Source organism: Engystomops pustulosus, chromosome 3 (assembly GCF_040894005.1).
Source record: "Engystomops pustulosus chromosome 3, aEngPut4.maternal, whole genome shotgun sequence".
Classification (NCBI taxonomy): Eukaryota; Metazoa; Chordata; class Amphibia; order Anura; family Leptodactylidae; genus Engystomops; species Engystomops pustulosus.
Window position 1 is genome coordinate 38,642,888 of NC_092413.1, and position 14,742 is coordinate 38,657,629.

General features: G+C 41.0%; 1 protein-coding gene across 7 annotated transcripts in view; it reads left to right on the top strand.

Annotated features, from left to right (window-relative positions):
* The window catches only part of CCDC88A (coiled-coil domain containing 88A), a 125,878-nt gene that overhangs the window by 102,600 nt on the left and 8,536 nt on the right, over positions 1-14,742 (top strand). For 5 of the 7 annotated variants that reach the window (XM_072140515.1, XM_072140519.1, XM_072140520.1 and 2 more), the window contains exons 22-29: positions 3,231-3,417; positions 4,281-4,426; positions 5,245-5,337; positions 5,586-5,800; positions 8,061-8,138; positions 9,853-10,056; positions 11,131-11,205; positions 12,447-12,527. In XM_072140515.1, coding sequence (XP_071996616.1) covers positions 3,231-3,417; positions 4,281-4,426; positions 5,245-5,337; positions 5,586-5,800; positions 8,061-8,138; positions 9,853-10,056; positions 11,131-11,205; positions 12,447-12,527 — 1,079 coding nt within the window. The remainder of the gene's footprint in view (positions 1-3,230; positions 3,418-4,280; positions 4,427-5,244; positions 5,338-5,585; positions 5,801-8,060; positions 8,139-9,852; positions 10,057-11,130; positions 11,206-12,446; positions 12,528-14,742) is intronic. The other 2 variants (XM_072140516.1, XM_072140517.1) reach the window with 2 other exon arrangements.

A 14,742-nucleotide genomic window follows, 5' to 3' on the forward strand; every position in this document is an offset into this window, starting at 1 on the left:
GGGTGAGCAGCGCTTCCCCCTCCCATTCTACGGCCAAACATATGCTATGCCTAAGCGACCGGCCTGAGTGTAGTAGACTCGTGTGCAAGGCTGAACATTTCTTCTCCTGAGGAGAAGGCATCCTTTGTAACTGGACGCCTTAAGTACCCTATGGCCCTGCTTCATATGCTATTTTTTCTTTTCTGGAGGACTGCTTGTGTCAAATTTAGCAAAGTATTACCTCTATTTTCTATCTCTTTATATTCAGAAGAAAATTCAGTGGTCTGTGCTTCAAGGATCCTCAAAACCTATACCTCATACCTTGGCATACCGCACCCAACACACAAACCCTTTCTACAAAGGTCTCTTTAGTACCTGCATCATGTGACCTGGACCTTCTGGGTGCCCATACATATTAGTCATTACCCAGCTATTCCTATGCAATTATCTCAAATTCAGGAGGAGTCTCCTCTTAGTGGATACATATGATAGGGGGTGGGGGTAATGGTAATTCTAAATAAGTGGTGCCTAGATTCTGGTTGAATAAGGTCACATGGGCTTTATCTGTTATTGCAGCTTCACTCTCACTAAATGCAATTCCATACTTAGCCTGTGGATGATGGGGGGGGGGGGGTATTTTTGCACAAAAACTGTAAGGAAAAAAAATCAGATGAGTAACAAATAATGAAAAAGTATACATATTATAACAGAGATTAATGGAGAATTAAATGCAAAACCGTTGTCCCCAATAAATTGCTGGTGAAGCTTATTTCCCAGGCACTTTTCTTGCTGAATTCAATAAATACATAACAAATCGTAGCTAGTCATCAGGCTAGAGATTGCTCCGATCAGCGGGATTATCTCCGACATGAGCAAAGGACTCAACGCTGCTTAAGTGGACACCATGGAGAATGGGGTAGCGTCATTATGATGCATCACATGGAAGAGAGAAAATCGATGGTTAAATTGGAATTTTATTTTTATGCATTTAGTATTTTGTTTATGTGTTTAGTATTAAAGGAAACATTGAAATAATTGCTAAAATGCAATAAAATACTTGTACGTTTATTACTACCTAAATGTTAAACATCGAACACTTTTACATTTCAGGATTTAAGGTAAAAATTATTTCTACTGAGAAAAACTAAATACAAAACATTTACATATAAGGATTTAGGAGAGAAAAAAAATTCTTCAAATTCTAAGATTTTTCACAATTATTTTTTTAAAATAGTTGTGTAGTTTAATATTCGCATGCACAATTATTTTGTAAATAATTGAATTTGTTGAATTTTTCTAAATCCTAAAATGTGTATAATATGTATTGTATTTTTAACACCTGTTTTTTTTATTTTTTTTTTGCTGATCCATCACCAGGGACAGGATCCCTGTTGTGTCCATAGCAACAAAGGCCGTAATAATTGCCATATCACGTCAGCTTGTACAGATCGTTCTGTGACACATCCCCCATGAGACTTTTTTTCAATATTGATGTGTAATAACTTGTGAAAATCGTACAAAGAAACTGCAGTTTCTAATTTACAGACTCCAGTAGCAGCAGCGTAGAATTTTCTAGACATGTATAATGTATAATGCTTCATATGCAGGAAGGCGAGTTGTGCTGAAAATGTGAATTTAAAGATAAAAATTTTCCTGTATTTTTCTTTGTTGCCTGTAGAGGTTATCAGTATTTCTATGCCAGTGAAAGATGCTCAGTCTTATATTATGTTGATTCTCCAATTATAGAATTATCATTTTATGCTATTTTGGGCTGTATGAAAATGGCCGTATGCTACCCGTACCATATCGTTTTTTTATGGGTTACATATGGCACATACATTTCAGTGGTCAATACGTCCAACCATTTATATTGCCGTTGTTAACACCGTACCGCATACTAGCCGTATAAAAATATAAAGCATGTTCTATTTTCTTCCATATTTCAGTTCCGTATGCCCTAAAAGTCTATGGGGACGTATAAAATATGGGTTATATACATGTTCACATATACGGCACGGAAATACGGGACTGGAGAAATCACAAATTCGGATTAATGCAGCCTTAGAGTATTATGTGGCAATACTAGAAACTGCAAAAACATAGGAAAGGGGGATTATCAACTGCTTGGGCATCGTGTCCCAGAATCTGATGTTAACTCAGGACCGCATGTCACGGCAGATATGCTAAGAGGTTATGCCTATTGTGTACGCCTGGTGTAGAATTGCACTATAACCGGTGCCAGGAACTCAGCAGCTTGGCATGGCCCATTCCACGCCGCTCCACGTCAAGTGGCGTAAGCGTTCTTCCAACCATGACCGGGGTTTTCTCAGTTTGTCATCCAGGCATTAGATTCTGCACATGAGGCTCCAATGTAGCCACAATATATGAATGTGCCCTCCAACAGACAAAATATCCCTTTGACCTCTAAAGTGATCCTTTTTCATATATAATTCCTTCCATGACAGCTATAACATGAGGGATTAAGGCTTGGCTCTGGCTTGATGTTCTAGATCAGTGGTGGTAAACCTATAGCACAGGTGGCATGCAAAGCTATCTCTGTGGGCACCCAAGCAGCCCCAGCAAAGAGTTTGTAGTTTAAGTGACTCAAGGCATTCTCCTGCAGTCCTGGGTAACCCAGGATTTGCTGTGTTCAGTGCTAATTGAAAGCAATACATCCTGGGACTGTATGAGGAGCAAGGAGGTGTGGACAGGTTTGGATTATCATTGGAGCTCCTGCCCCCAATTCTTCCTGTTCAAGGGGACCCTGGAGGAAAGCTACAATGATATTCCAGATTTCCACTCCTTCTTTCAATCATATTGGTGCCCTCAAGAGGCCAATACAATTCAAAGCTGTTGCAGAGCAGAGCATTAAGTTGCTGATGAAATTGCCATGTTGGCACTTTGTGATAAATAAGTATATTATTGGCTATAGTTTGGGCACTCTGACTCTAAAGGGTTCATCATCAATGTTCTAGAAACTGAACCCATCTAGAACATGTTTTACTGATCTGACCTATTTTCTATGTCAAAATGTGGGATCACACAGTTGGAAATCCGATTATCATCAAAAGTGAGTGGACTCAAATGAATTCTGTATTTTTCACTGAGACCGTTGTTAGAGAATATTGGCTTTTATTTCTCCGAAGGGAAATGTGCTTTCTTTGGGTTAGCATTGTTACCACTTTTGATACTGTTTTCTTTTCTTTAAAAAAAAAATTAAAAACTTCTTATTTCTTCCTTTACTTGTTTAGGCTTAATAGCACATACAGACAGCTATTACGTGAAAATGAAAGTCTCCAGAGCGATCATAAAAACCTGAAATCCTCCCTAAACAATGGTAAACTGGAGCAGACACGATTGGAAGCTGATTTCTCAAAATTGAAAGAGAAATATCAGAAGTCGGATATCACAGTCACAAATCTGACCAACCAGTGTGAGGTGAGCATGGGATTACATCTGTTTTTATAGAAGGACAACTTTTGTTCATGGCAAACCGGCACAAGTCATATGGATAACTTAGATGTTGGATAAGGCAGCTCTCGAAAAGGAGGACTTGTAGGGGCACCTTCACTAAGGGCCGTGTGCCAGTTTTCTGTCGGACTTTGCACGTTCTTTCTAGTGCAAACTGCTTGCACATGTATTTAAGAAGTGCCTGCGCCACATTTGTGTCGCAGCTGCACTATTCTCCATATGACACCGGGACGTTCCGGTGCGGAGTCGGACCGTGCACCAGATTGAACATGCAGAGTCTGATAGAAGTGTGTTGCAAGCCACATGTTAAAGGTGCACTCCATCGGAGCAGTGTAGGGAGCACCAGATTTATGAACAGGTGTCTGAAATCATAAATCTGGCGCCCTCTGCACACTACAAAGGCAAACTGCACATAGTACACACTGCACTGATCTTAGTAAATGCGCCCCGATGTGTCAATAAAGTCCTTGTGAAGTGCTTCAGAGAAAGGTTTCCTCGGCTTGCAGTCAGTTCTGAAATTTTACAATGATCTTTATCGGCAGCGATTCTTCCCGTTTGACTTTCCTTTAACCCAACCATTCATTTTCCCTCTTGTTTACCCCTAAAACCCTTCCCATACTTCTTGTCTCTTTATTCCCGCTGTGGATATGACCTAAAACCTAAAGGACTAGATCACACTGCTCAATTTTTGGGCTTTTGCTCATCAGAAAATAATGAAATCTGCTTCAGATGGTCCAGTTTGCAATCCGAGCCTTGCTTCCTAATTATAAATGGAAATGTACAGATTTTTCCCATATCCTCATAGGATGTTTTTATGTTTTTCTCTGCAGCTTTTACGACAAGTGAAAGGAAACCTTGAAGAGGAGAATAGACATTTGATGGGCCAGAACCAAATACTAGCCTTACAGAACAAGACTTTGCTGGATCAAAATATGGAAAGCAAAGATTTTTATCAAGTAGAACAAAGACAGTATATGTAGGTTGATGGGTTGGTTACTTTATATTTTGTACTCTAGGCTTCAGTGGAACCTTTCTTCACCATTGTGTGTAGCAGATTCATCCATATATCTAATCCTAGCCCTTATTTCGACTTACCATGAGATATTTTTTTGTTTTTGTCCAAATCTATTTTAAGACCATGTACAGATATCTATAATATGGGCACATTTCAGTTGTATTTAGGCTTCTATTTACTTGGGGCACAGGTTCAGTTAACCTCCAAGACACTCTTCATGCAACAATATCTAACCAGAAGCCTGTGACTGCTGTGTTCAATGAGAAGATCTTACATGGGAGCGCACCCCAATACTCCAAGTCCAGCTACAATACTGTAGATTCCCCTTGGGTTGTACCAAGTTTGATTGGTATCCCCTATCCAAAGGATAGAACACCAGAAATTGTGGAGCACATTGCTTGGCAATCTGGGCTCTATCATAGACAGTAAATGGGAGAGCTGAAGATACCCAAGCAATGTGCTCACCAATTTCTGGCATTCCAGCATGTGCGACCTACCAACTGATCAATTAGTGAGAATGGGACCTTCTGAACAGTCTGTCCCCATCTATATGATTATCTCTCAGCCTGTGGATATGGATACCAATCCAACTTGGGACAATGCCTTTAAGTTTGTCTCAAAGTCTGTATTGTGTCAAAACACACCTCTATTATGGAAATCCTTCGATTTTGGGCGATGCAACTTGGTGACATGGGGTCATTAAAAGGTAATTGGTAAAACTGGAGAGTAAAAATTATCGTAACGATTTTATTAATTTCTGGTAATATATTTGTGTTTAGGGATAAAATAAATGAGCTCAGACGGCAAAAAGAAAAACTGGAAGAAAAGATTATGGATCAATACAAATTTTATGAACCTTCTCCTCCAAGAAGGTAAGTTGCATAATATCGTAAAGTTGTCTCACTAGGACAGGGACAAAAACTTCAGAAAACCGTGTGTATATCAATCCATATCAATACATAGTTCTCTGTATCATTACATTATATTGTATGGGAATGCAGCACACAGTGAGATAATTCACCAACTTTGTGACTTTCGTAAGACATTATATAAGGATTCTTAGTGTATTTGATACAGTAATTTAGTATCTCGTAAATAGCTCAGTTCTCTACCCCCAAAGGAGAGGTAATTGGATAACCCTAAAGATGAGGAAGCTAATCAAGTCTAAGAAGGATGTAAACCGTGAACATCTGAGATCTCTCACTCTCCCGCCCTCTCGATCTGAGTCTGGTGAAGGTTTCTTACAACTACCTATGCAGGATAGCCAAGACAGCTCCTCTGTAGGCTCCAATTCTCTCGAGGACGGGCACCCACTTGGAGCAAAAAAGAGCAGCAGTGAGTATTTTGCTATATTATCCTGCAAATTGTGTTTGATATTATGTCTTCTTAATTCTGCAGTGGAAATGTATTCCATTTTTTCCCATTCTATCGTCTATAGACAGATTTCAACTTTGGTGATTTGTTTTACATGGTTTCATTGAATCTGTCTTTTGTAAATTGTGACTTAACCATAACTTGTTTTCAGTGCCCATTGTCATCTACATGACCTTTCTCTGCTATATTAATGCTTCTTTCTCCGCTTATACTTTGAAAACATTGATTTATGTATAAAGGTCAAAAGAAACAGAAATGATTCAAAATAGGGGATCAATGGTTTTGAGAAATTAGTTGTTTTGGACAAAAGGGTCATATAGAAGTAGAAAGGAATATTGAGAAGAAAAGCAATGAAAATGGTAACACTCAGTAGTTAGTAATATGGTATACAAAGATACACAGTGAATCACTCTATTATTATCCAAGAAATGTAAGCTAAGATGACATATCTTAATACCCCAGAAAGTGATGGGTAAGGTGTCCTGAACATGGCCACTATCTTGAAAGCGGCCTTATTGAATCAAGGGCAGATGGGAAGGGGGGTCATGTTACATTACAACAACTAGTATTGTTAATTTCTATTATCAAATTTGCAATATCTCTTGTAGTCCATCAACACAGAGATTTTCCATAGATTCTCATATGGGTTCATAAAGATTGGATCCAGCTCCTTTAGCTCTCTGCTCAGCACCAGGGATAACAAGTCGAATAGCTCTGCATCATGGAGAATATTCCTTGTTGTTGCTGCAACTTTCAATGTTGATAACTTTTGATAGTAAAACCATTAGGAATAAAAGAAAAAGAAGGGAAGTAGCCAGTAAAAAGCAGTGCCATTATTAATATAAATTAGTCTATGTTTCATTAGGGTGTAATATACAACATTTGCGACACTGATTACTCATTTACATCGTGTGGAGACAACCAACATGTCTAAAAATTTTTACGTTTCCTCTCCTGCACAGTCTATATCCATTGTCTACATTAAAAGTTTACCTCTATCAAGTCTTTTGTGTGCACATTCTATAGCTGCACAATGTTTTGTAGACCACACTACTCGAATATATGTAATACAAATGGAACTCAAAGATATCAGTCATAAGCATTCTGTAGCTTCCATGTATAAAAATACAAAGGAAGGCTACACTCACACTGCCGCATGGAGGACGTATATATACAGCCGATATACGTCCCCCATAGACGGCAATGGGCGCGCAGCGCCCTACAGGAGCGGTACGGTGCAGCACACATGCGGCACCATACCGCTCCGTACCACGTGAAAAGATAGGACATGTATGCCTATGGAGAGGGGCGGGGGTGAGCGGCGCTCACCTCCTCCTCCTCTCCCCGCGTGCTGCTGTGTGCACGCCGTGCTACGGCACGCCGGGCAACGGCTGTGTGAATCCAGCCTAAGGCTGCATTTACACGAACGTATGTCTAAGGCCATACCGCCATACGTGCGTCGCGCTGGAGAGGGTAAATACAGCGGTAATGTTGCACAGCGGTAAATACAGCTGAAGATAGAACATGCTATCATTGTGTGCGGCTATTGCCGTCTAATAAGCTTGCGGCTGTACATACGTCCCCCGCACGTTCATGTGAATGCAGGCTAAGCTGCTTGATCCTCCGCCTTCTACAGATTCCATCAGAAAGGCTTCTCAGATGAAGAGAAACCCATTTTGGTGGTATTGATTGAGAACATTCTTCAGCATGCAATGTGGTATGATACATAAAGATACTACGAAAGGCATCCAGTTAAAACTTTTCCGAAAACCCAAATCCTAAAATGTTTTTTTAGGTAGTATGTATTCATTTCAGTATAATTAAGGTCCCTAAACCTCCCATACTACAATCCACTACTGATCCTACATGGTTACTCTCATTCCAAGCTCTTTTGCTCTCTAATGTCTTTTTTGCACTATGGGAAGATTTATTAAATGTAAGATATTGGAAAAAATGTTTTCTTCGACAAAACATTTTTTCAACAAACTATTTGTATAGTATCAGGTGTCTGTGTCCCACATCATACCCATAATACACTGGTGTTAGTCTCTGTGTCTAGTCTTGCATGTTTATCCGAGATCAGACATGCTCATTTCTGTCTTTCGTTTCAGCATTTAACTTCTTCCATGTGTTCTTCTCCTTTTCCCCCTTTCATTTCTCTTTTATTTCTCCGTTTCCTTGTTTTTTGATTTTTTTCTTTCTTCCCATGCTGTGACATAAGCACTGAAAAGACTGCCCTTTATGAGGAACAGACCGAAGGATAAGGACAAAATGAAGGCCCTCTACCGCCGCTCAGTGTGTAAGACAATAAAATGGTTTGGCTAGCTGTACTTGGCTTCCATCACTAATACCTCCAATAAGCTTATCCTGGACTGCACTGTTTTCCTTATATCCTAAATGCAAGTCCTGCTGCCCAATATTTATCACCTAAAAGGGAAATTATCTGAGGCTATATCCAGTTATAAATCAGTTCTAGTTTGCATCTCGTCCAATCAGTATAACAAGTCACCTTCCTGAATTACCAGAAAATACTAAGGTCCTTGTATGAGGATGTTACCGTGTACATCATGTTTGGTGGCTTTGCAACTACAGATTTTATCAAAATTTGTATAATCAAATAATTGCCGCAATTTTAGAGCAAGTCATATGCATACTCAAAAGCTATGGAGACCCCCTCCTGTTCACGGGAGTCGTAGTCACCGGTCCCTACTTGTATTAAGCAATGGTCACACATGTACGCTGCTCGCTTCACTCTTTATTGGACTGAATAAAATATTGGCTGTATTTATCAGTTCTATAAAATCTGAATGCAGCGGCATGATGCATGCTTGACTGTCGCTCTGTCAAACATAGGGGACACAAGGCCCAATATCCAATTGATAAGTGATAAATTGCACCTTTGATATAAAACCCATCAGGTTAAAGATAATGATGTACAATGTACAGACCTACATCAAAGTGGTTCTACTGGTAGGGAGTTCATTAATATAATCAAGGAATTTACTGCTTTATGTAAGTCCACACGGACCAAAAAATTCTCCTGTGTCCTTTTAGAAGCAGATTTGAGTGTATAATACCTGGTATACAGTGTATCCAACTATTACCTGCACACAGCTGAGGCACCCATTTTTTAAGTTGACCCAGTGTTTGGCCATCAATTGGTAATGATACCATATGTTCAGTGGAAACTTAAATTCTTAGAGATGCATCTTTTCTGACCAATTGTTCATCCCTGAAAATGGCTCTCGACTCAGGGGTAACGATGGAGGTCCATGCTAAGCTCATATGAACCACTTAGTTCATAGTAGATGTTATAATGTAAAGATGCACTTTATAAAGTGCTATCTTTAAGAACTTGACATACAAAATACAAAACCTGCACTGGCCATTGACCCTTTCTTCAATGCAAAAAATTACCCTTTTGCTTCCGAAAAGGTCACCAGTGCATCATTCTGATGCATTGTTATCCTTTCCGATAGCATATGATTTTTAAGGCTCCTACACACAGTGGTGGTATCTGATGTGTGTGTGGGTTCAACCAGTTGCTCCACCCCTGAGGAGTCTTGCTCCACCCATGAGCAGTCTGTCTTACTGATTTAACTAGTTCCTTGGCTAAGCCAGAATGTGGCCAACCAAATGCCTGCCTCCACTGTGTGAAGGAGACTGTAATCACTTTGTGTTCTGCTTATTTTACTGTATCATATCATTTTTGACATTCTTAAGCAACATAACTTTCCAGCAAGCTATGCTGCTCATCACCACTGCAGGAGCATGGCAAGAAATATACAACTGGCTTTGAAAGTACCGTACAAGTGCTACATTTACTGGAAACATCCACTTACATTTATCATGCTCCACAAAATGCATGTCATAACAAACTGGCTTTTCGTGAAGTTGTAGCTCTTGTGACCTGCAATACGCTTCTAATGCTTGGATGGCTGTCATAACTTAGCTATACTGGAGAGGGCATGAGCAGTTTCACGCTGATTCATTTGCTTTCATTTGCATCCCAGCCATGAATGACCTGGTCCAGTCCATGGCCCTGGCAGGTGGACAGTGGACAGGTAGTGCTGAGAATCTGGATGGTCCTGATGACATTCCTACCGGCAAAAGGCGGAAAGATTTGGGAACCATGGCCTTCTCCACAACGGCAATCAACTTTTCAGCAGCCAACCAGTCCGCGGGCATCAGAACCAAGCAGATACTTAAAAGTAAAGGTATAAGCAGTTTTTCTTCTTTGGGTATTCCTGTTAATCGTCATGTCCTTGCCATACTTTGCCCCGTATCAGTTTGTCAATATAAATAGTTTCATAGTGACAGGAAAACCTGTGAACAGTCAGCACATGGGATCATGGAACGGTCTACCATGCAACCTATGCAAACCCAACCCATTAACCAAAAGGGGAGTACGAGGCATTCAGTTTCCACAAGCCCTGGGAAAGAGGGGTCTTAACAACCCCACAGCCACATAGGAAGACACCGATATTGTAAATGGCACATAGAAAGTAACTAACACAGAATAACTGTATTTTGCAGAGTGTAATCTAATAGTAATTTTTTCATAGAGTGTAGTGTCACAGCTGTAGTAAACCATCAGGAACTGAATGTATCTGGCATGTGCATTTTGCTTTGCTTTACTACCACCCAACTTGCATTTTGCAAAATAGTCCTAATGGCATGTTTAAAGGACATCTTGTCCGAAACCCTGATATTTTATTAAAATTGAGCAGTCATCGGCCAGTGCATGTGAGCCGGTAAAGCCCGCAATGTAGCCGCTGTTCTGTCTTTTCTTACCCTGTTCTTTATGGCCCAGAAAATGTAGTACATTAGCTGTTCCAGGCAGCACCAGTACTGAATAATGGAGGGAGCTGGATGCAGCTAGTATAGTGGCCATGCCAAGGTACTGCAAATTAGTTCTCATTTAGCTATGCTGCGGTACACCAGCCTAACCACTATGCAGAGACAGAGCCTTCTACTTCCAGCTACAAGCGGCAACGGCTGAATGTCGAAGCCGTACATCTGAAGTTTAAGAACCTGTATTTACAATGCCTGGAATATCCCTTTAAGCCAAAATTACTACTTCAACTACTACTTCTTAAAAACTACTTCAAATAAAAAGTGCACCATTAAACAAAATGAATATTCTCTACCTCAGTAATTTGGAAATAGTTTGATGTATAATAGGCTCCACAAATGACATGACGGTTGTAGGTTCTGTGAGAATCTTCAGTGGATGAAATATGATTTAGTATCTAACCTGACATTGTATTTTTCTGGTTTTTGTTTCCTAGACGGTGCATCCTATGAAGACATCAGTGGCCATGGTGTCAACAATGACTACGATAAATATACGACAACACCTCTAGGTGGATATTCCTTACAAAACCTCCTGTGCATGATTATTGTTGTGGTATTAACTGGAATAATGCTAAACTGTTTTTATTGCGTAACCAGCTGACATCTTAAATTTGTTAAGTGCACAAGCATGTTAGATTGTTTTTTAATATCTGCTTTATTTAACAATTACACAAACCTGGCAATGCTGAGGATATCACCCAACTTAAGGGACCACAGTGGGACCGTGGTGTGGGGTCTGCTCATGCAACAATGACAGTAGAAAAGACTTCCTGAGCAGCAAACCACGAGATGAAATATAACCTGCTTCCAGTTAGAGAAAAGACTAGAGAAAGAACCCACAACATACGCTCAGCGGAGGCAATAGTACCTGCTTCCAGCTAGAGAAAAAATCCACAACATACGCTCAGCGGAGGGTGGGGATAGATGCTACACAGCGAAGGCTGGGGATAGAAGCTACACAGTGGCATCCGTCCTCCATATCCTCCTATGACCTCCGCTGAATGTATACTGTTCCTTCCCGCATTAAGCAGGATCAAAAAGCATAGACAGACTTCTATATACAGTGCTTTCTGGTGGATATAGAATACATATAGTATGGGGGGTATTTATTATGGCTTCAGTGCCACGCTAGCTTATTGCTATCACTTGCGATTATTTACCCCTTTTCTTCCACCTACACGCCAGGAGGGGCGTGAAGGGTGGGCGTGGCCAGAGGGATATCGGCCTGTGCGGGCCATTCCTGTTGCTGCGCACTTCATATGTAAAAAATTTCCGGCTGCGTCTATTTCTGTGCTATGCAGGACCCGCCGAATTATAGACCGCGGCCTCTTGATGTATGCAGCTGCGATGGAAGCACAGCAGGGCTATCTAACCGGCGTGCAAGCAATAACCCCTTATAAGTCTATGGACACATTTAGCGTATATATGCCAGGAGTTACTGTAAAAAAGAATAGTAAATGAATATTTTATATGACTTTTTGTGTTTTTTGTCTAATAGTTTTTTTTTCCCCATATTGTTCCTTCTGTCCTCATTCTCCAGTAATACATTAAACCCATCCACTTCTCCTTCCGTTCTGTGCTCTCCAGGGCTTCATTTAATGAATTCTGCCTTTCTGTCCTTGCTCGGCTGGCAGTGGGCATGCTGAGCCTGTGAAATAGTGCATGACTCCATTGCATTCTCTAATTGGAATGCTGAGATTGTATGTCACCTGCTAAATGTTTGTTACCATTGTCTCAATCTTTCATCTAGCTCCCAGGCCAGCCAGTCTTGATAGTGGCAGGACATCCTATAGTAATAGTAATAATAATGCTTCACTTCATGAAGTGACAGGTATGCTCTGCTGATTTTATTTTGTTTATTACTACTTTTATGTCTGAGACACATCCTAAAAGCTATGTCTACGTTTACAAGCAAGTGTAAATAGAAATCGTTCTGGATCTGCAACTCCTATGCAGATCCATATGTCTCCATGGAAACAGACTACAAAATAAGCCATGTGTAGTCAGATCTTACCGCTATCCTGATTTTAAGCTGTTAACGTAATTCTTACTTATTGATAGTTGGTAGATCAACAAGATGTAGAGAATAGATGAATGGAAATATGGCTTCAGAATTGGACTACAAATAGTTAACATGAAAACGAACCAATCTGCATAAGAGCTGAAGACCTAAAACAATAGAAAAAAATTGGTTGCAAAGCTTAACCTTCATTTTAAAATTTATCTCAGACCTGTCTGTATAATACCTGTGCCCAGTGTCGGACTGGGTTTCCTTAGGCCCACCAGAGAAAATCAATCTGGGGGCTCACTCTTCATTTTCCTCCAGGAAATATACTCTAGAAGCCTTCAAATTGTGTTGTTTTCTGATGGACCTCTGGGGTTCAGTATTGGGTTGAGCCAGGGCCCACCGGAGGATCCTCTGGTACTCTGGTGGGCCAGTCCGACACTGCCTATGCCACACTTTTATGTGGTTCTTTAACTTTATTGTTTTCTTTTATTACTGGTGCTAAAACTGTAATGGTGTGAAAACTATTTTAGGCTAAAGTAAAATCTGCTCCTCTTTTGTCTTGATTTTGTCAAAAAATGACAAAATTGACAAAGTCCTGCCAATGGGACAAATTAAGGTAACCTGAAAAGAGTTCCACACAACCAATTATATTCAGTATTTCTGGGTTCCGTTGGTGTTTGTCGTCTTAAAAATGTTGGGCTCCCATTATTTTCTTTGTTCTGCTCCTAGAATGCAAAACAATTGGAAGCCCCATACATATGTAGACAAAACTAGTCTTTGATAAGTTGTTATGTTGGACCTTAACCTTAAAGGGGTTGTACACTGTCAGCAAATATTTGATATGATTTGTGTAAGGAAAAGTCATACAATTTTCCAATATACTTTCTGTATCAACTCCGCATTGTTTTCTAGATCTCTGCTGGCTGTCCTGTTATAAAGGCTTCTATTTTTACTTCCAGGGGATAAAAATCTGTCCATGAGATCTGATGGTCATGCAGGTGAACGAGCCATTATTATCACACGGTTCCTATTACTCTCTGTGACGATAACGGTTTGTGCACCTACATGTCCGTCACATCACACGGACAGATTTTTATCCACTGGAAGTAAAAATAGAAGCCTTTATAACAGGACAGCAAGCAGAGATCTAGAAAACCGTGAGGAATTGATAAAGAAAGCACTGTATATACTTGAGTATAAGCCGACCCGAGTATAAGCCGAGACACCTAATTTTACCACAGAAAACTGGGAAAACATATTGACTCGAGTATAAGCCGAGGGTGTAGTATACAGCCAGCCAGCCCCCATGTAGTATACAGCCAAACAGCCCATGTAGTATACAGCCAGCCCCACGTAGCATACAGCAGCCCCACGTAGCATACAGCAGCCCCACGTAGTATACAGCAGCCCCACGTAGTATACAGCAGCCCCATGTAGTATACAGCCTGCCCCCATGTAGCATACAGCCTGCCCCCATGTAGCATACAGCCTGCCCCCATGTAGCATACAGCCTGCCCCATGTAGCATACAGCCTGTCCCCATGTAGCATACAGCCTGCCCCCATGTAGCATACAGCCTGCCCCCATGTAGCATACAGCCTGCCCGCATGTAGCATACAGCCTGCCCCCATGTAGCATACAGCCTGCCCCCATGTAGCATACAGCCTGCCCCCATGTAGCATACAGCCTGCCCCCATGTAGCATACAGCCTGCCCCCATTGTAGTACACAGCCTGCCCCCATGTAGCACACAGCCTGCCCCCATGTAGCATACAGCCTGCCCCCTTGCAGTATACAGCCTGCCCCCTTGCAGTATACAGCCTGCCCCCATCAGCCTGTGTATTATACAGATAAAAAATAAACTTAATACTCACCCTCCGTTGTCCCCGATGTTCGTCGCGGCTTCCGATCCCCAATCGCGCCGGCCGTCGCACACTGTGATGACGTCATCAGCGGCGACAGCGCTGCATCACAGTGTGCGACGGCAGAGTCGCATGGACGCGACTCTGCCGGCTAGAGAAGATAGAAGACAGAAGAGAA